Here is a 20,349-nt window from a genome sequence, read left to right as displayed (position 1 = left end):
CCAGAACACAGACTAGTGATTTATAATTGTACCATGCAAAGCAAATTTAGTTCAAAAGAGCACATTTTCAGATTGAGGACTCAGGACACACATCAGCAGACGGACAAATCAGAAAAGATGAAGTACAATTGTGTGGTTTTTTCAAAAACCTTTCAAGCCATAATTTATCTAGACAAAGTTGAGCCCAAATATTTGAAGTGATTGATGATATGCTCTTCCATTGTGTGGAAAAAATATAGGGTTTTTTTTTTTTTGTTTTTTTTTTTTTGCCATAAACCTGCTGCAATTCTAGGAGGAGACATTCAAAAGATTGTTGAAAGTTTCAATAGTCCCTCTGAAGCAAACACCTCAGAATGTCATTTCTGAGTCACTCCTAAAGTTTGCTTCATGTTTTCGTACACCACATAACTGATGCCCACAGCAGGGAGCACCTTCATGAAGTTGGGAGTGATGCCTCTGTAAAGTCCTGGTATTCCTTCTTTGGAAATTATTCGCCAGAAGAGGCCAACCATGTTGAGCTGTGGGGCTCCTTCTACCATGGCTAGGAAAAAAAAAAAAAAAAAAGGCTGATATATTATTCAAGGGTGTTTCATTATTACTACAATAAACAATCAGGATTCATAATGATACCTAGAAAACAATGAAAAGATGCAATTATTTCAACAGGTCCAAGAAAATACACTTTTATATAATGTGCTTTATATAGTAACTAACAGTAAGCGTCTTGGCTGTGAAAAAGACGGTAATACTATAATAATGGTTTACTGAATGGTTATTATGTGGTAGATACTGGCTACCTTTCATATTAATACTATAAAGTAAATATCACCATTTTATAAATAAGGAATTAAAGGCTTAGCAAGACAGAGAAATCTATCCTAAAACATGTCACTAGCAAATGGTAAAACCATGATCATACAATCTATTGACTACAAAGCCATGCACTGTCTGTCACACCACTCTGCCTCTTTTTCCTCCCTCATTCGCCAATCAGTAAAAAGAGAACAGTTAAAGTATGCCAACTGGGAAAACTAAGAGGAAGGGTTCGGAAGTTTAGGGAAAGTATAGAGAATCTTAGCCTTGAGAGCATCTCACTAGTCAAGGAAAGGATAAATGAAAGTCTGTGTTGCTAGCACAGCAGAGACGAGGGCAGACACCGACGTGCTAGGAGCACAGCTGACTCAGACACAACTGTCAGCCCAGAGAGCCAAGACGTGGAGACACAGCAGTACCACGCAGCTGGGCATGGGGAAGGCAGGGCAAAGCAGCAAAGGCGGAGCACAAAATAAGGCGGGGCCAGGTTACTAAAGGCCTGTGGGACCGTTCAGACTGAGGACATGTTCTCGGCATGAACCTGCTGTCTAGGGCAGGTGCAGAGTGGGACAAGCTTACACAGCCACGACTTAGTGTAGATAAGCGCACACACACACACACACACACACACACACACGTGAGGCAAGCAGACAAGAATGTAAACATGTGATAACAACATGTATAAGAATTACACAACAAAGACGCAGGCTGCTCTTGCACTCTGCTCTGCTCCCTGCTGCCTGCTGATGTTGCTGAAGTCTCACACCCCTGCGTGCTTTAACCTGGGGATCGCACCAGAAAAAATCTCCCTTAGGCCCCCCCAAGCAGGCCACCAAGTGTTTAGGACTCCCACTAAGAATTTCAGAATTTACTTGGAAGCTCAAAGACTTACAAAGATGGCACAATGGGTATGAAAAACGGTCAGAACCTGACTTCAGAAATGCTAAATCTGACTGGCAGGAAGGAGACGGCTCTGCTAGGAAGCAGTTTGAATCAAATTGATTTAGTCTCAATTCTCTCTCCACTATGTACCAAATCTATGCCCACGTACAAGCTCCTCAGTGCCTCCTTCCCCCAGTTACTCACCTACAAAGTAGAGGCAATATCAGCATCATGCTCCAATGGTTACAATGGCCAAATGAGAGATTATGCACAAGACCTTTAGTTCACGACTCTGCATTTTCCTCTGCAGCCATATGAGCACCTTTCAGCTTCTCAAACGTGCCATCTTCACTCCTGCTTATGCCTCACATATGATTTTCCTCAGAATAAAATGTTTCACTGTCCCCAGAGGGGCCCAGCAAAGTCTCCAGTTGGGGTCAGATTAGAGCTCTTGCTCTGTGCTTCCCTCACAAGGGCAGGTGGCTTAAGGAGGTTGATTACTTGGTGGATGGAGGTCTTCCCTGCTCTAGAGGACAGCAACCACACTGACTTGTGAACTGCTCTAACTCTAGCATCTGGCAGCTTCTAGCACTCAGTAAAGGCTCAAGTGCTTATCAATTAATGACTGAACTCTTGGTCCAAAGAGGGATAGTTGAATTTGGAAAAGAGGTTAAGGATGGACCAATAGATGCCCAAGAATCTGTAGTTCAAAGAAATGACAATATGTGACACTACGTGGAGAAAAGGGAAGGAAAAAAAAAAAGGCACAGAAGGCATACTTTTTGGGATGGATAGAGAACTAAAAACAGTTTTAAACAAGGACTAATCAACAAACTGGCAGAAGAACGAGGATGGTACAGTGTAACCCAAGCTAGTGAAGGAGCCAGTGGCAGTGAGGAGGAATCACAGGTCTAAAGCGGGGTCCACACAGCACCAATAACAATTCTAGTTACCGTTTACCAAGAACATAGTAAGTCCAGGTGCATTGCATACCTTCACACTAATTCTTCTCATTCCCCCTCACAGAAGAAAACCTCACAGAGATTTGAGGCAAGGATGTGAACCCAAGTTCATCAAAGTACCAGTCCTTCTAGCCCTAAAACATGCATTCAACACAGTCTAAGGAAAAACCTTATTCTGCTCATATATAAATCACACATACATATTCAGTGTACCTAACATTACAATTTCATGAAGGGAGACATACTAGAAAAAAGAATCTCTAAAAACAAACCTTAGGGATGCAATAATGAAAAACTGTGTCTTAAAACTGCACTCAGCTATTTTAGTGGATCTTGAAGTCAGAATCCCCTGACTGACACAGAGCTTCCATCAGGGCCATCTTCTAACCAAAACCTCACCTTGAGCTTGCATGCGAGTCCTCACCAAAGCCAACGGGTAGCTGGCCAGCTGGCCGCATGTGCTGGACAGGGCACCACACCCCAGCAACACCATGACGCCGGGATTGGCAGAGTCTTTTGCAAAATTATCCAGCCAATGGGACTTTAAGAGCTGAGCAAGGAACACAGAAAGAAGAAAACAATAATGAGCTACTAACTTCACAGCTGCTTTCATGAGAGGTCTGCAGTGGTCGCTTATTTTCTGCTAAACAAACATGAAAATCAATAGCACACCAAATGCTGCAGACATAAAGACCATGCTGATGGTGTTAATAAAGCAATGAGAGCGCTAACTGTAACTCACTTGACATATATATTTTTTCATTTGGCCCTTACAAAAACGCTAATATGGATCTATTATTCTCATTTGAGAAATGAGGAAATTTCATCTCAATGGAACAAAGGCTCAGAACCAAGCGAGCTGGTCCAGGGTCACATTCTTTCCCATTACGCTACCTCCTTGAACTTCATTAGAGGGTAACAACAGGGATAAACTGTATTAAATATACTAACTTTTTTTCTGTACTGGGAATGAAAAAATAAGCTAATATTTATATAAAACATTAAACATAAAACTTTTAATTATATGATATATGGTAATATGTGAAAAAGTATGTAACATTACAATTTTTCAGGTTTTTTTTTTTTTTTTTTGTCCTTTAAGATTATCAACAAATAGGGCTGGGGAGATAGTTCAGTAGACTAAGTGCTTGCCTGGCAAGTGCAGGGTCCTGAGTTCAATCCCTGGTACCCCCCCCCCGCAAAAAAAAAAAAAGATTATCAGCAAACAGAAATAAGTAGACTATCATATTCAAAGTGCTAAAATTAAAAAAAGTACCTACCAACAAAGGATATTACATTGGCAAAGCTGTCCTCCAAATATGAAAAATAAATTAAAAGCTTCTCAGATAAAGAAAATAAAGAGAATATAGCACCATTAGACCTTCCCTACAAGAACCTTAAGGGAATCCTTCAAATCGAAATAAAAATACAGTAAGCTGCAACTGAAACTATACAAAAACATGAAACTCCATGTGTATATATCGAAAACTATAAAACTCTGTAGTACTGTAATGTAATAACTCTGAAATCTGATACAGAAATGAGAAAATGAAAGCATTAAAAATAACTGAAAATGTATGTTAATTGATACACAATATAAAAAGAAGGTTTTTTTGGTGTCATCAGTAACCAAGTAGGGGCAGGGCAGACCTGTAAAGAAATTGTTACAGGTTATATCTAGATGTCCTCCCACAGCCACCCACGCCCACAGGTGGGGACTTTGGAATGTGGTTGGGTTATGGGAGATTAGAGCTGGGTTGCTGTTAGGCCTGGTCAGGGAGGCCACTCGCTAGGCAAGTCCTGGGGAGGGTTTCTTCCCCGCCCCAGCCCCTCCCTCCACATTCTGCTTCCCATCTGCTCCTCCGAAAGCAGCTGGCCTCTGCTGTCCTGCACTCCAGCCAGTCGACTCCAGACTGAAACTTCTACTACCTGTGAGCTAAAATGAACTTTTCCTCCCGTGTGTTGCAGGTATCAGGTATTCTATCCCAGTGACAAAGAAGGTAACCAAGACAAGAATGGAGTTTTACATACAACCAAAGACCAGTTGTCACCAGTTTATGATGGATTGTCATAGCTGACATTTATGTAATTGTCATAGTGGCCACAGAGCTAATATTTAAAGAACACACACAAAAGGCAATAAGAAGGGAATCAAAATATGGCACTAGAAGCAAAAAAAATCAACAATATACATGAGATGGAAGCAGGAAAAAAAGAAGAGGTACAAGCTATACAATATACAGAAGACAGCAAACAAAATGGCAACAGTACATTCTCTGATGTGGTTTCACTGTACATCCTACTGCCCTCCCCTCTCAGCAACTTGGTGCTTTCCAGACACCTGCCCAGGGGCCCATCTGTCCAAGCACAACACGCCACGCTGCGCTTACATTGTTGTCCTGCCCATCTCTCCACCAGCTCTTTCATTTCTTTCAGGCAGGCACTGAAACCTAGTGTGATCTAACCCAGTGGGTGGCACATGGTGTCTACTCAATAAATGTTTGTCAGATTCACAAACTATGAAATGATGTATGTGGTAAGGTTAACCCAAGGTTTGTATTCTGAGTTTTGACTCTTTGGTACAAAAGATCAATCCCACTAGTTAGTTGGCTTCGTCAATGTCATAGTTTAAGAAAATGTCATAGTCAAAGAAAATGTAATATTTTTACTTATTTGTTCCTCTCTCTGCCACCTCATGTTCTAAGCTGAGGAACTATGTCTGTATTTGAGTCCACTTTCTTTATTAAAATAATTCATTAGGAAATCTAATACAAATGTAGTTCCATCCATATGAGTTCTCACATCACAAGGTACTAGAAAAGAAATATTATTTTCTTTACCTACATCTTATATAACTTTTCTTATCTACATCTTTATATAAAGTCAAATTCTAGCAATATTAGCTATATAACTACATTTGTAGATTCAAAGCAATGCTATAAACTCACCTCATACACAGCAAGGTCTATGCCCGCATAAGGTATGATGCCTAATAAATTGGGAACATAACCTTTGTAAAAAGCTCCTAAGCCTTCATGTTTCAAAATCTTCTTGGCACAATCATACATTCCAGAATATTGGCCAGTTTTACCTACTGCCAGCCTGGTTTTCAAAACCTAGATATGAAAAAAATTAACAAAATATTACAGTTCATATTAACTGTAGCATCATAAAATTCAAAAGAAGCAATTTTTGAGAAATAATGCCTAACATGTATTGTCACTCAAATGACTGTCCATTTGATGATATGTTTTCTCCTGTGTATTACTTCTATTGAGGGGCTGAGGTCAGAACCAAGAAAACCCATTTTTGCAAAGAGGATCTGTCTGAGAGAGGTGACAGAGGAAATGAAGAAAAAATAACCTACTGATATCAAAATAAAACACCATTTAGTGTGGAAGGTGAGGAAGGGCTCATGTACAAGATAACGCTGTGATTATAGGGTGGAAATCCTACCTTGTGCTTCAAGCTAGATAAGGCTGTGATTATAGGGTGGAAATCCTACCTGGACACCCGCATGCAGCACAAGAGGTGGCAGACTGGAGACCGGTGGGCAGTTAGAAGAGCCTGATGTTAAGAGTGGCATTTCTAGCTTGAAGCACAAGGTGTAGGGGAGCTAGGAGGTGGTGCTATAACTGAATTGGAGGATACAAGAGGAAGACCAGGTGCTCATCTTGCTTAGACCTTATCAATGATTAAAAAGCCTTTGTTAAGGGAGGTTTTTTAAGAGAGGTTTATTTTTTGGTTTTAGTGCTGAGGACCGAACCCAGGGCTTCCAGCTTGCTAGGCAAACATTCTACCGCTGAGCCAAACCCCCAAGCCCAAGCCTTTGTTATATCAACAAAAACATTCAAATTTTTACAGTATGATTTTTTTCTATAGTAGAAGTAGGCAAATGAGTTCTGCCAAGAGCAGACAGTATTTTAGACTTCATAGGCCTAAAATACCAGGTGTCTACTACATATTCATTGTTTTCTTTTGCTTTGATCTAATCTACCTCTTAAACACGTAAAAGCCACTCTTAACATCAGGCTCTTCTAACTGCCCACCGGTCTCCAGTCTGCCACCTCTTGTGCTGCATGCGGGTGTCCAGGTAGGATTTCCACCCTATAATCACAGCCTGGGGTTCTATTATTAAATTCGTGGTACATAAACTCTTTGGAGAGGAACTGAGTTATCATTCTCATCAAGAACTGAGTTATCATTCTCAGAGGCTGGCAGCCAGCCTCTGAGGCCACACAACCTTGTCTGCAAGTATTCACAGCTGTGTGTGGTCCCCTAGTGTACTCCACCAGGGTTGCTCTCTGTGACCAGTGGAACACAGCAGAAGTGACAAGAGACAGCAGTTTGCATCTCGAAAACTTCCTCTTGCAGGTTCTTTCTCCCCCTTACACACACACACACACACACACACACACTCACACCTGTAAAACCAGACGCCATGTTGTGAAGCCTACTGAAAGGCCACACCACAATGAACCAGTGCTTCCAGCCAACGAACAGCCAGTGAGGCCAGGCAACATCCACATGAGTAAGCCTGGAACAGCCCCAGCCCAGCTGGGCCTAAGGTGACTGCAGCCCTAGCTGACACCTGGACAGTGCGGCTGGGAAAAACCCAGAGCCAGGGCAAGCCGGGCAAGCCGCACCCCGATTCCTGGTCCACAGAAACAGTGACATAATAAATGCTTGTTGTTTTAAACTGATCGTTTGGGGATAACTTACGGACAACAGCGGCTGGCCAATCCACACCCCGAGTCGGGCAAGCTTCGCCATGGTACTTACCTCCATGGGATAAATGAAAGTTTGTGCAGTTGCTCCAGCCATGGACCCAGAAATAAATCTCTCAAAGGTTCCTATCTTTTGTCCTTCCTCAGTAAGCAACTTCTTGTACTGTAGGAATAAATTTTTAAATGCATATTAATACCTGCTATGGACTAAGCTGTATCACCTCAAAATTCATACGCTGAACCCATGGTGTGGTATTAGAAGATGAGGCCATCAGAGGTCACTAAAGGGAGATGAGCTCATGAAAGTGCAGGCCTCGTGTTCTTATCATCCTCATAAGAAGAGCCGTCGGAGTCTCCGCTCACACAGGTACCAAGGACCGATCTCCCAAGCACGCAGCAAGGGTCCTCGCCATAAACCACACAGGCCAGAAATACATGTCTACCGTTTTTACCACACAGTCAGTGCTATTTTGTTATGACAGCCTAAGCCAGATATGACAATACCAAATCAGATCTAAAACACCCCCCCCCAAATTACACAGGGGTACAATCTGGTTCCTAGCTGAATGTGATATAAGGAGGTACAGTTAATAGGAGCACTATGGGATTAAGTGTGGTATCAGAGGGCAGAGTTCTCTCTTCTCTTTTTCTTCTTCTTGCTTTCTCTCCTCCTCCTCCTCCTCCTCCTCCTTTCTCCACCGCACCCCCCACCTCACTCAGTTTTAGGGCTGCCATGGACTAAAAGCAGCCCTCCTCTACCACGCCATTTCTGCCTCTGCACCTTCTGACACCACAATAAGTCTCTCTCCGTTGTCTATGTCAGGTACTTTTATCTTATCAGGTGGAAAGCTGCGTAGTTCAACAGGCTCTGGATAGGACCTGCTCCTCCTGCAGCTCCTTCCTGCTTCCCAGTGGCAGAGCTGGCAGAAAAGCATGCTTTATACGCTAGCATTCACCGTTCACCCGACTGTGGCTTTCAAGTTACGATTCCACAGAACATAGATATGCCACAGACTTGACCTTTATTCCTTCGCTAAATTAATAATAGCATTCTTTTCCAGGATCACAGAAAATAAAGTTTTCATAATGTTTAGATCTTTTAGACATACTTTCTCTTAAAAAATAAGTTAGGTGCCAGACACTTAATGTGTGTTAGTTACTTTTCTCATTCTGAGACAAAATACCTGACACTCAAAGTTAAAGGAGGACAGGTTTACGGAGCACAAAGTTTGTGTGTAGGGTTTCAGTCTATAAGTGGCTGGCTGCAAGGCAGGGTGGCACGGCAAAGGGGCATCGCAGAGGACAGCTCACGGCAGGCCGAAGAAAGCAACAGGGGATGACCACAGCTCTTTCTGGCCCTCCTATCTTATCCAGGGCTCAGGGTGGGCAGCACTCGCGCCCTCCACGTGGTGCCTTGATCCCTACATTGCACCACAAATCAGTCCCAGCATCACACACTCGAGGCCCAGCCACCTCTGGAAAAGTCCGACCTATGACCATATGAATCAGTGGGGGACATCGAGACACAATCTATAACAACATGTGGCAAAGACCGGGCCCTATCTTAGAGACTTTAAGTGCTCACCAAGGGCACAGAATTTGACTCTTCTAAAGGAGACTTAACTGGGCTCTCCAAGCCCTCGGTCAACTCCAGCTCTTTCTCATCCTCCTTCATTCTCTCCAGCACCAACACCACTTGCTCCCTCATTCTCAGGATTGGTAACTTAGTGCTGTGATGTAGATCTAGTGTCCTCCGGGAGGCTCACCTGCTCAGAAGTAGGGATTTGGGGAGATGAGCGGATGACTCGCTATTAGAAGGTGGGGCTTGGCTTGAGGTGGGTCACTAGGGGTGTAATCTGGAAGTTTCTCTCTCTCTCTCTCTCTCTCTCTCTCTCTCTCTCTCTCTCTCTGTCTCCTCCTCCTCCCCATTCTCTCTTTCTCTCTCTTTCTCTCTCTCACACATATCTTTGGGTTGATAAACCCTAAACAACACTCATTACATTCACCACTGTGTACCCTATTGACAGGGCAAGAGAGTCTCCATTCTCTTTCTATGACTCCATTTTAACACAAATCACTTAAGTTCACTTAAACTGTGGATTAATTTACTTCCTCCCCCCTTCCCTGTAGTTAACCATAAAATCTACTGAGAAAAACAAAGTCATTTCAAAAAGGGAAAGAAACAGAACAGCTCAGCAAGTAGAGTAAACATCAAGCTACAATGCCCTGTGACCAGCAGGTGGTCTCCAATACCTGGAGAATGTAAGAATGCGAGCCTTGTAACAATTGTGTGACAATTCTGCAACATTCCTGTGAGTGTGGGAATGTGAGTGCTGTGGATACTTAAAAAGTACAAAACCTGAAAGCAAAGTCCAGGCCAGTACTAACAATTTGGGAGTCCTGAGCCAAAGTCAGGGTGTTAGTCCCAAGCTCCCAATAAAGCTTCCTTGTTCCTACACACTCCTCTATTTTGTGGGAGTTTATCTTCACTCACGGTCATAATAGGAGTCCTCAGGACACCCTTTTCTTCCACTAACTTCTACTCTGGATTTCCTCCTGTCCCTTCGGCTAATCCTTTTCAGTCTCATTTCCAAGTTTTTCCACTCCTCCCTTGGGGCTTATTCCCAGAATGCTTTGCACTTCATAAGCTCTTACTTGGTGATCCTGCCCATTCCAATGACTCGAGTAATGACCTTTGTATGCCCCATACCTGCCTCATAGTCCCTAAATGAGCCATCCACCTACCTGCCTACGGGACAGCCCCTCCTACCCCACACCCATGTATCTCCCAGAGGGCTCAGACTCAGCATGACCAGAGTGGAACATGACATTATATTCTTTATGCACACGGCCTCTCCAGCTGGGAACCATAATCTCATCCTTGAGTCCTCTCTATCTCTGTGTGTCTGTCTGTCTGTCTCTCTCTCTCTCTCTCCCTCCCTCCCTCTCTCCCCCTCCATAACCAAGCACTCAGTGAGTTCTGATTGTATTTACTATTTTTTTAATTCATATTTTTCTTCTTCAATTCACACAACCATCACCTTATCCTGGTGTTCTTTCTTTCTCTCTCTTTCTTTATCTTTCTCTCTCTCTCTCTCTCTCTCTCTCTCTCTCTCTCTTTCTTCCTTTTTCAGTACCAGGGATCAAACTTGGGACCTTGCCATAGCCAGCCAGGCGCTTATGCCACTCAGCTATCTCCCTGGCCCCTCCCACCATTTCTAACCTGACTTACTGAAATACTCCCTTAGAAAATCTCCCTCCATCCAGTCCAGCCTCTCTCCCTGCCAATATTCTTGTCACTCTTTTCCCAAGGTGACCCTCCTTAAATGTAACTGTACTCCCTTCACCTCTCTGCATGGGACACCTCAGTAGCCCTACCACATTCATGATGAAATCCTACCACCTTTGGCTCCTGCCTCTCTGTCCAACTGCTGTCCGTCTTATCATTATCTCTCCAGAAATGTACTCTACTGCCCTGGAGGCACGAGAAATGGCCTTCCATTCCCCCAGCGAAGGATGCTCTCATGTCTATCTATGTGCAATCCCTACTGCTTTAAATACCCACCTTTCCCTTCTTCTTAAGGGCCTAGGGCCTCGAGTAAGCTTAGACTCAACCCCCAACCTTAGCAATTCTGCCTTCTCATTCATTCAGTAAAGATTTATTGGCACACAGCAAGTTTCTGGGGGGCGGGGGGAACCTAAAAGCAAGCAGCTACTACCCAAGGAAACAGTGTCTCACTAAGGAGACAGACTAAGCACTGAAATAATCAGAATTCAATGGAAAAGAAATGTAACACGAGGAAACAAAGGGAACTATAACAAAGCAGGTATTGTGGAGCAAACAGCTTTTGGTTTTGTTGTTGTTGTTGTTGTTTTTTGTGGTACCAGGGATTGAACTCAGGACTTGCGCTTGCCAGGCAAGCACTTATTCTACTGAGCTATCTCCCCAGTTCTTCTGAGCTATCTCCCCAGCCCTTTGTTTATTTGTTTTTTGTTTTTATATTTTAGGGAAGGGCCTACACAATGTTCAGGATCTCACTACTAGACTGGACTGTAGTGAGTCTCCTGTTTACAGTCTCCCAAGTGCTGAGATTATGGGCATGCACCACCACACCGTCTCAAGCAAGTCTCAGCGCGCCCGGAGGAAAAGCCTGCACAGCAAGGGGTGCACTGAGACAGCGACTGAGACTGGGAGTGATGGTGCGCGCCTGTAATCCCAGCTCTTGGGAGGTTGTAAACAGGTGGATCACTACAAGTCCGATCTAGTAGTGAGACCCTGAACACCCTGTAGACCCTTCCCTAAAATACAAAAAAAAAAAAAAAGGAAAGAAATACATACTGAGTTTAAACCCCAATCTCAAAAGGGGGGGGGGGTGGAGAGAATGCTGCAAGGGCTCAGAGAGGAGCTGGGATGGATGACAGCAGAGTGTGCCCATGCGTGGTATCCAGGTAAGAATCTGAGAAATGGCACGAAGACTAAGGTGCACAGAATAACCATGGACTTGCAAACATACCCAGCCCCTGCACGCTGAAATAATGGCGTTAGCTTTTAATATTTAGTCAGTTTAGGTCCTGGCTTTCCTATAATAAAAGAGACAGAACAGACTAAGACTGCCTAGAACGCCAGCCCCACCGACCATGCCGTGAGTGCTTCCCCCAAAGTTAGGCTGTAAGGAAGTCCCGGAGGACAGATATCCTTCATTCTGCTTCTCCGAGCCCCTATTTCTCAAGACAAGAAACAGGCATCACTAGATCTAGTAATCTCTCCAAGGGTGTTCTGTTTTTCAGGAACAAAACACTCTCCAGAATTACATTCAGTCTATTTAAAATAAAACAAACAGTACAAGGTGGAGTTAAATTTCAAGCCTTTATGGTCCAAGGTAAAACATGATGACAACAAATGACAGGAAAATGACTTTGCAGATGTCCAAGGAGACAGTTCTGCTAAGTACCTTGGAAAGAAATAAAGTTCTAAAGCTTAACTGCTGTAAGAGGCATTTCTTCATAGCATGTTAGGTTGAAACACTACTCTAAATACGTGGGAGTTAGCAGGAACTGCGTTCAGAGACTGAGGTACTCGTGTACGCCAACTCGACAAGGACCCCACATGGGCTCTGCCCCACTGTTAGAGGCCAAGCAGCTGCTGCTCGGGGGCTGCACTGCAAATTCAGCTCCCCTGGAGCAGTGTCCAACTGTACGGAGGTCTTCATCTCAAAAGTTCTCCTTCCAGAGATTAGGTTGCAAGCCTTTTGTAAAACTTACATTAGTGCCCTGCATCTATTAAGAATCCAAAATAAATAGGCTTAATTCATACCTTTCCTTTAAGAGTCCCTGAGAAAAGAACAAAGTAGGGCCAGCCAACTAGCTCAGCAGATTAAAGTGCCTGCTTAGGCAGATGCAATGGACGGGTTCGATCCCTGGCGCATGTGCTGGCCCTACCACCAGTGCACACTGAGACCAGGGATGGAGACTGAGTATGGTGGCGTGAGCCTGTAATCCCAGCTCTTGGGAAGCTGAACATAGGCAGATTACTACAAGTCTGATCTACATAGTAAGACCCTGTTGACCCCGTAGACCCTGTCCTAAAAGATGAAAAAAAAAAAAAAAAGTAGTTTGTCTTTATAAATAATATTATAAAGTTGAGAATCCCAAAATTGAGTCATAAGGCTCCCCTTGGGCTGGGGAGATAGCTCAGCAATCTAAACGCCTGCCTGGTAAGTGCAAGGACCTGAGTTCGATCCCTGGTACCCCATATGCCATGCCAGCCCCAGAACCACAACTGCATCCTGCCAGCCATCAAAACTAAGCATGGTGATGCACGCCTGTAATCCCAGCGCTGGGGAGGCCGAGACAGGAGGATCACTACAAGTCTGAGCTGCATAGTGACGTCCTGTATCCAATAAACAAAATAAGCTAAACAAGAATCCCAAAAGCACTGTGACCTAACCTTTATTGAATCAGTTTACTAACTCTGCTTTGTTAATAATTTACTCTGATGATAATAATTACCTGTTCATATGCCCAGAACTTAACAGCTGTCTCAGGAGCAATTTTAATAACATTTGTTCCATTTCCTCTCCAAAGGGAGCGGATTCCTCCTTCTTTTACCATCTGCCGAAAGCCACCAAATATGTTCATTGATTTTGAACCGTGAACCTGAAAATAAAAACAAATGATATAAAATACTGCTGGCATTATCACTGACATTATTTCTCAAACAGTCAAACAATTGTTCTTCAATACTCTTTATAACTGGAAAAAATACACATTTAAAAATAAAATACAGAGCTTCAAGAAAATATATAATGATGAGTGGGACAACAGGCATCTTTTTTTTTGAGACAGGTCTGAGTCTGCTTCTAAAACTAAGAATAGTTAGTGTCTTCAGCAGGGGAAAGCAGTCAGGGAAGGCTTGATAAATTTATGTATGTATGTATGTATGTATATACGTACATATTTGGTACAGAGTGTCACTATGCAGCTTTGACTCATAGTGATCCTCCTGTTTTCAGCCTCCCCAGCACTGGGATTACCACCATGTCTAGGTGACCGGCACACCACGCCTGCGGGTGGGGCCAGCGCAGCATGTGGTGCTGGGGATCGAACCCCAGGCCCTGCACTTGCCTGAGCAGGTGCTTAGCCTCTGAGCTAGTGCCCTGGCCCAAGACTTGAAAAACTTAAAATTAATATAAGCAATATTCATGAGAGAACATGAACCAAAGTGTACGTTAAGCTATAGAATACCAATGGACACATGAAGAAGCAAAACATACTGACGGTCACATATCATGCCCTTCCCCTTCCCCTTCCCCAAGAAGTAGTACAGGCATGAACTACAATTGGGTCTGAAAATGACTTGGACATGATGTATATCACAACCACAGACATGGGAACACAGAAAACCTGACACCAAAAAGAAAAACGGCCACTGTGACGGATCTCAAGGTCTCTCTGTGCAATAAATTCATCACCACGTGGGCCAACAGCCTGATGCAGTGAGTCCTCATCGGTGTGCTGGCTTATCCCACTATTGTTGTTGGTATTTGAATACATTAGAACTTCTGCCTGACTATAAATGAAAACTGCTTAATGAACCAAAATAGTTCAAGATATCAACCATTCCTCTGGCTGTCTCAGCTTCTGCAGAAATGAGTGACTACCACTAATTTTAAAGATGCAAAAAGTTTGGGGCTGGGGAGATAGCTCAGTAGAATAAGCGCTTGCCTGGCAAGCACAAGGTCCTGAGTTCAATACCCGGTACCACCAAAAAAAAAAAAAAAAACAAAAAAAAAACAGGGAAAAGGTTGAAGATGGAAGATCAGTCACGTGGCCAGTTCGTGACCACGCCCCAGTAAACTGCTTCGCTTCAAGCTCTTTCAAAGTCAGTTTTTCCTAAAGAAAAACTGATAACCAATTCCTGCCCTTTTCCTTTGAAACACTATCTCTGTTCCCAAGTAAAGTGAGAACATCAGTAGATAGCTTAAAATATCAGACACCATGCTATAGAAAGATCTAAGAACAGATATGAAAAGTGTTAGCCTAGGTTTAACAAATACAGCTGTTTTTAAAGTGGGGCAGACACAGATTAACATTGTCTTCCTTTCCCTCCTTTCCACCCTGGCCAATCCAAAGGCACACTGCAAGCAAGAAGCAAAGTCAGTCTGCAGATCCAGCTCTTTTTCCTGCTAACCTCACCTTTAACGCAACTGTTAAAATTTCATCCCTAGCCCAAGATTCTAGATTTCAGACATGCCCCACTTTTGGCAAATACATGAAAAAGAAGGAAAATATAGTGCTGACCACAGATTGCCCTTTATGACATATTCCAACAGCCCACCGGACCTGCTGCTGCATAACTGTGACACCAGCACTCTGGGAGGATGTGAGAGTCGAAAGACGGTTCAGTTTTAAAATTAGCAAAAGGCCAGCCAGATAGCTCAGCAGATTAAAGCACCTGCTTAGGCAGATGCAGGGACTAGGATTCGATCCCCAGCGTGCTGTGCCGTCCCTGCCCCTTGGTGCATTGAGACAGTGATTGAGACTGGGCGTGGTGGTGCATGCCTATAATCTGGCATTTGGGAGGCTGAAAACAGGAGGATCACGAGTCCGATCTGTATAGTAAGACCCTGTAGACCCTGTACTAAATACATTTTAAAAAAAAAAAAAAAAGCAAAAAGCTAGCCGACTAGCGGAGCACAGCTCTGGGTGTGCCTGGATAGCTGACTTCCTGAAAAGGGAAGACCCACGCTGGGTGTGGGTGAGGCCAGCCAGCAGGCTTGGAGCCTGATGGATGCAATAAAAGCAAAAACAGAAGGAGGTCTGCCCCCTTCTGATGCCTCAGAGGAGCTCCCACCTCCACAGTCTTCCCCACGGCCTTTGGACGCCCGGCTCCAGATCCTTCCGGCCTCCAGCACACGCTTCGGCCTCCCAATGCTGGCCCTGCAGCTTGCCAGAAGGACCAGCACCAGACTCTGGAGTGAGCTCCAGGACTTTGGACTGCATCCCCCAGGTCTCCGGGGCACAGAGGCCGTGGCACATCCCTCCATCCTGACTCTGCAGGCAGCCGTTGTAAGCCCACCCTGAAGATACACAGGTATCTTCTCTAGTGACCCCTACCCGGTACCGAGGCTGAGGCGGAAGGCCAGCCAGCCGGGGCGCAGCCAGGGCAAACCAGTGAGACTCCATCGGGAAAGAGGAACTAAAAGAAAGGGCTGGGGGTGTAGCTTGGCACAGAGGCTCTGAGTTCAGTCTCCAGGACCAGAGGAACAGAAGTCGTGGAACGCTGAAGACTAAAATTTATTACATACATGAGCCAACAGCTGAAGATGCCACTGGATACTTAGTAGCAATGAAATCAAAATTTAACATACATATATATGAAAGTAAATACATAAATATATATATATATATATATATATATATGAAAAACAATTACTGTGAATTTAAAACTTCTTTTGCAGTGACCCACATTTCTCGGTGCTTTACTCTTTAGGCCAAACCCAGACGCAGACCTAGGCCTACCTGCATCATGACCTTCAGGCGATCCAATGGAGCGGTGCTTGTTCGTGAGACGGCGCCAGCGACGCCTCCCGCCAAAAGCTGCCGCCACCACTGCCCGGACTTTTTCTCATCTTCTGTAAATTCATCTGGAATAGCTATACTATCCCCTATGTCAATTCCCTGTTAAAGCAGGAAAAAATGTCATCATAGTGCTTCAATTAAAAATAGATAGGCTTAGATTTTTTTTTATTTGTTTGTTTTAGAATTGTGTTATTTAACAGTTAAGGTCAACTTTATTCTTCAGTGTTCATAATGAACCAATTTGGGCACAAAGATGATTATAAATAGTCTACTCGTACAAAACATAATCCAGTATCAGTTTATAAGAAATTAAAATTGACTTCATTTAGTGAAATTCTATATAGTTTCTAATGTTTTTTAAACTATTTTTTATTCTTTAAAAATAAAAACTTTTGTTAAAAAAAAAAAAGAACTTAAAATTGACAATAAATCTACCAAACTGGCCCTTACAACGCTCTGCTTTTACAGATTGAGTAACTTTCCTCACGTTGGTCTACGTTACAATGAAAGGCTGGCTTTTATCAGGCAGTGTGAACTCCTTCACGCTACATCCACTCCATAATGCCAGGAAGCCATGTCCAGGTGGTGACGACACCTGTTAAGAAGTTAGCTTGTAATTCTTTAAGGATATCCTATCACAAAATTCTATGCACATTATACTTTATAGCATGATATATGCTTTGAATATATAAATAAGAAATTTTTAATGTATTTAGTACAGGGTCTCACTGCGTAGATCAGACTCGCAGTGAGCGTCCTGTTTTCAGCCTCCTAAGAGCTGGGATTACAGGTGCGCGCCACCACGCCCAGTCTCAATCACTGTCTCAGCTTGCCCAAGGGCAGGGCTGGCACAGCAGGCCCGAGGACTGAACCCTGGCCACTGCACTCTGCCTAAGCGGGCGCTTTAGTCCACTGAGCTATCTCGCTGGCCCTAAATAAGAATTTTTAAAACTATTTCTAAGTATCTTACCTCACATCTTATATTGACTGACTATAGATAATTTTTCTAAACACGACTTGTCACAACATGCAATAGATTCTTTATAAAAGTGGCTAAGAAAGATTCTTCATAAAGTGTCTCTGAAGTGATCACTCCTCTAATCTATTCTAAACCTTGCTATAGACTGCTATACAACTTGAGAAAATCAAAGTGCTGAAATGACAGTGTTACAGCTTTAGTGTTGAAATCATTTGGAGACTGGGAATATAGCTCAGTGATATAATACTTGCCTACTATTCTTTTAGGCCTTGGATTTGATCCCAGAACTGCAAGAAAAGTTTTTCAAAAAGATTTTGGCATTCAAGAGTTTTTGTTTTGGTTTGGTTTGGTTTTTTGGTGGAACTGGGGATTGAACTCAGGCCCTTGCACTTGCCAGGCAAGTGCTTATTCTACTGAGCCATCTCCCCTGCCCCCAAAAGGGTGGTGGTTTTTTTTTTGTTGTTGTTGTTAAATAAATTTTATTTATTTATTTATTTGATACAGAGTCTCACTACACAGTTCAGACTCATAGTGGTCCTCCTGTCTCAGCCTCCCCAGTGCTGGGATTACAGGCATGCGCCACCATGCCCGGTTTGGATGGCCAGCACAGCATGCCTGGGTTCCAGAGCTGGCAAAGCATGTGGTACCGGGGATTGAACTTGGGTCTTTGCACTTGCCAGACAGGTGCATAGACCACCTAACTATCTCCCCAGCCCCGGCATCAAAGGTTTTATAGGCAAAACTATAAGCGTAAGGAGCTATGCGTGCTTTGGTAGTAATCCTCGCTCTCCTTTTACTTTATTATCAGTACAATGGACACAGAATTATAATTTTATTATCAACTGTCCCTGAAATAAAAACCATATAAATAAAACATCACTAAGTATAAAATTTACCTGGTCAAGAATTACCAATATCATATTAGTTTATACTCATAGATAAAAATGACCATTTTATAATGTCCTGTTTAATCTTAGACATTGTTACCAGTGGCAAATTGAGCTCTGGGCTTCATTTAGTTTACATTAAATTTATTAAAATCTATGAAGGTAAACAGATTAGGAAAAAGGTTCCTCCAGAGAGAACCCAATGGTTTGGGGAGAAGACTGCACAAATGAAGCTAATTTACACAAATATATCTTAGCAGAATATTAATGAACTTAATCAGAGTGAAAGCTGGGCAGAATCCATAACATGAACTGCTGAGCAAATGAGCCAAAAGAATTTTGTAACCTTCAGTGATTGTTTTATATGCCTTATACCAGAAGTAAATCGAGGCAATTTAGGAAGCCAGATTGACAAGCGATCATTGCTTTATCATGAATGGCCAAGGAAATAAACCACCAGGTTTTGAGACCATTTGAGCACTACGTATCCATAAAAATAAAAGCCTATGGCTTTTAGATTTCCCTGTGGTAAGCTCTCTAAGTGCCAATAAAATGCTGGGGAGCTGATTCATCGCGGTTGTACTTCTTCCAAGTTTTGAGAATAGATATGTTTATGCAGTCTTGGGGGGGGGGGTTGAAGATATTCTATAAATCGATGCTTAACAGGCCAAACAGAACCCTACAAGTTAAGGAGCTGCTGAGATTCTACTGGAACCTGGATCTCCATCCCCAAAAATGTTGCCCAGTGTTGATGGATAGCAATTATACCCATGGCTTACAGCTACAAAAAGTAAAGTACACTTACGGTCGAGTGTTTCCAGAAACGGATAATTTCCTCAATATCTGTAACGGGATTAAATAAGAAGTAGTCCCTCCATTCATTCCAGTCCACTGTCATTGTCCCGTCAGCATCAATGCTGAGTTTCAAAAACAATTGAAGAAAAAAAAATGAAATTGATAAATAAAATTGCCTTATAGGTCTTTTTTTTCAATTTAATAGCCTTATTTAATTTTTAAAATCCCGCTAATGATTATAGGCTGACAGAAATAGCGGCTGGCATTCAATGGCTCTTTTGGGGAATTATAGCAATCTAGATAAAAATGGACCCCAAAATTACACAGCATTCACTAAAGACTACCTTCAACACTTTGTCAAAGTCTAAATCAATCACCTATAAAATACAAAAATGGACGATGAGACATTGGGAGGTAGTACTCAATGGATTCAGGATCAGTTTTTCTTATCCTGGTTCAGGAAGACAATTTCTTAATAGTCAACTGTAACATTTGGGTGTGATTTTGAAATATACTCAGAATACACCGTCAGTTTCCTTCTCCAACTCCCATCAAGTTAAAAAAAAAAAAAAATTCGTAGTTACTGTAAGAAAGAAGCAACCTGTTTATGCCTGGGCCTTGTGAGTCTTAAGAAATCCTGCCAGCTCAGATTTCCAAGAAAATAGCAGAGGGGTAAGCAGCTGGGACAGAGCCTGCGTTTTGGTGTCCAGACACTGGAATACAGAATCATGAGGAAGAGAAGGAGGGAAACGGGTCCCCTGAGCCCAGGAAGGATCGGAAGCAAGAACTGCAGCCCACAGAAAGCACAAAGAGAAACTGCAGGGAAGAGCAAAGGGGTTGCAGGCGGCACTTCCTCCCTCAGCCTGGGCTACTGGGTGGGAGGAGGGGCTCAAACCTGACAAACAGTGACTACTGGTGACGCCAGGGGCCTCCAGAGGGAAACGCACCAGTGGAAACGGAGCAGTGGGAACAGCGGACTACAGAGGCTGGGGAGGTATCTGGGTTCAGAAGTCCCCCAGCAGAGGGCAACTGGCCGGCAGCCCTCTTGGAAAGGGGCCAACTGAGCTCAGCATTCAGAGCAGCTGTGAGCTCCATCTACAGGTTCCCCAAGCCAGGGTCCGTGCCAGGGTCTGGGAGTCACAGTCAAGCCAGCAAGGAGCTAAATTCAAGCCGGCAGGGGCCCCGCTCAAGCCAGCAGGACTGCTGCAGGCTCAATAACTATT

The 20,349-nt window shown here is 43.3% G+C and overlaps 1 protein-coding gene across 2 annotated transcripts in view; it reads right to left on the bottom strand.

Annotated features, from left to right (window-relative positions):
* Positions 1 to 6: 6 nt before the first annotated feature.
* The window catches only part of LOC101570570 (calcium-binding mitochondrial carrier protein SCaMC-1), a 33,925-nt gene continuing 13,582 nt past the window's right edge, over positions 7 to 20,349 (bottom strand). For both annotated transcript variants that reach the window (XM_023721741.1, XM_023721740.1), the window contains exons 4-10: positions 19,137 to 19,248; positions 16,406 to 16,564; positions 13,394 to 13,540; positions 7,440 to 7,547; positions 5,606 to 5,773; positions 3,057 to 3,207; positions 7 to 541 (exon numbers count right to left, since the gene is read on the bottom strand). In XM_023721741.1, the coding sequence (XP_023577509.1) occupies positions 357 to 541; positions 3,057 to 3,207; positions 5,606 to 5,773; positions 7,440 to 7,547; positions 13,394 to 13,540; positions 16,406 to 16,564; positions 19,137 to 19,248 (1,030 nt within the window). In that variant the 3' untranslated portion in view covers positions 7 to 356. The remainder of the gene's footprint in view (positions 542 to 3,056; positions 3,208 to 5,605; positions 5,774 to 7,439; positions 7,548 to 13,393; positions 13,541 to 16,405; positions 16,565 to 19,136; positions 19,249 to 20,349) is intronic.

This window comes from Octodon degus, unplaced genomic scaffold (genome assembly GCF_000260255.1).
Source record: "Octodon degus isolate 3935 unplaced genomic scaffold, OctDeg1.0 scaffold00084, whole genome shotgun sequence".
Lineage (NCBI taxonomy): Eukaryota > Metazoa > Chordata > Mammalia > Rodentia > Octodontidae > Octodon > Octodon degus.
This window is presented reverse-complemented; position numbering and strand designations above follow the sequence as displayed.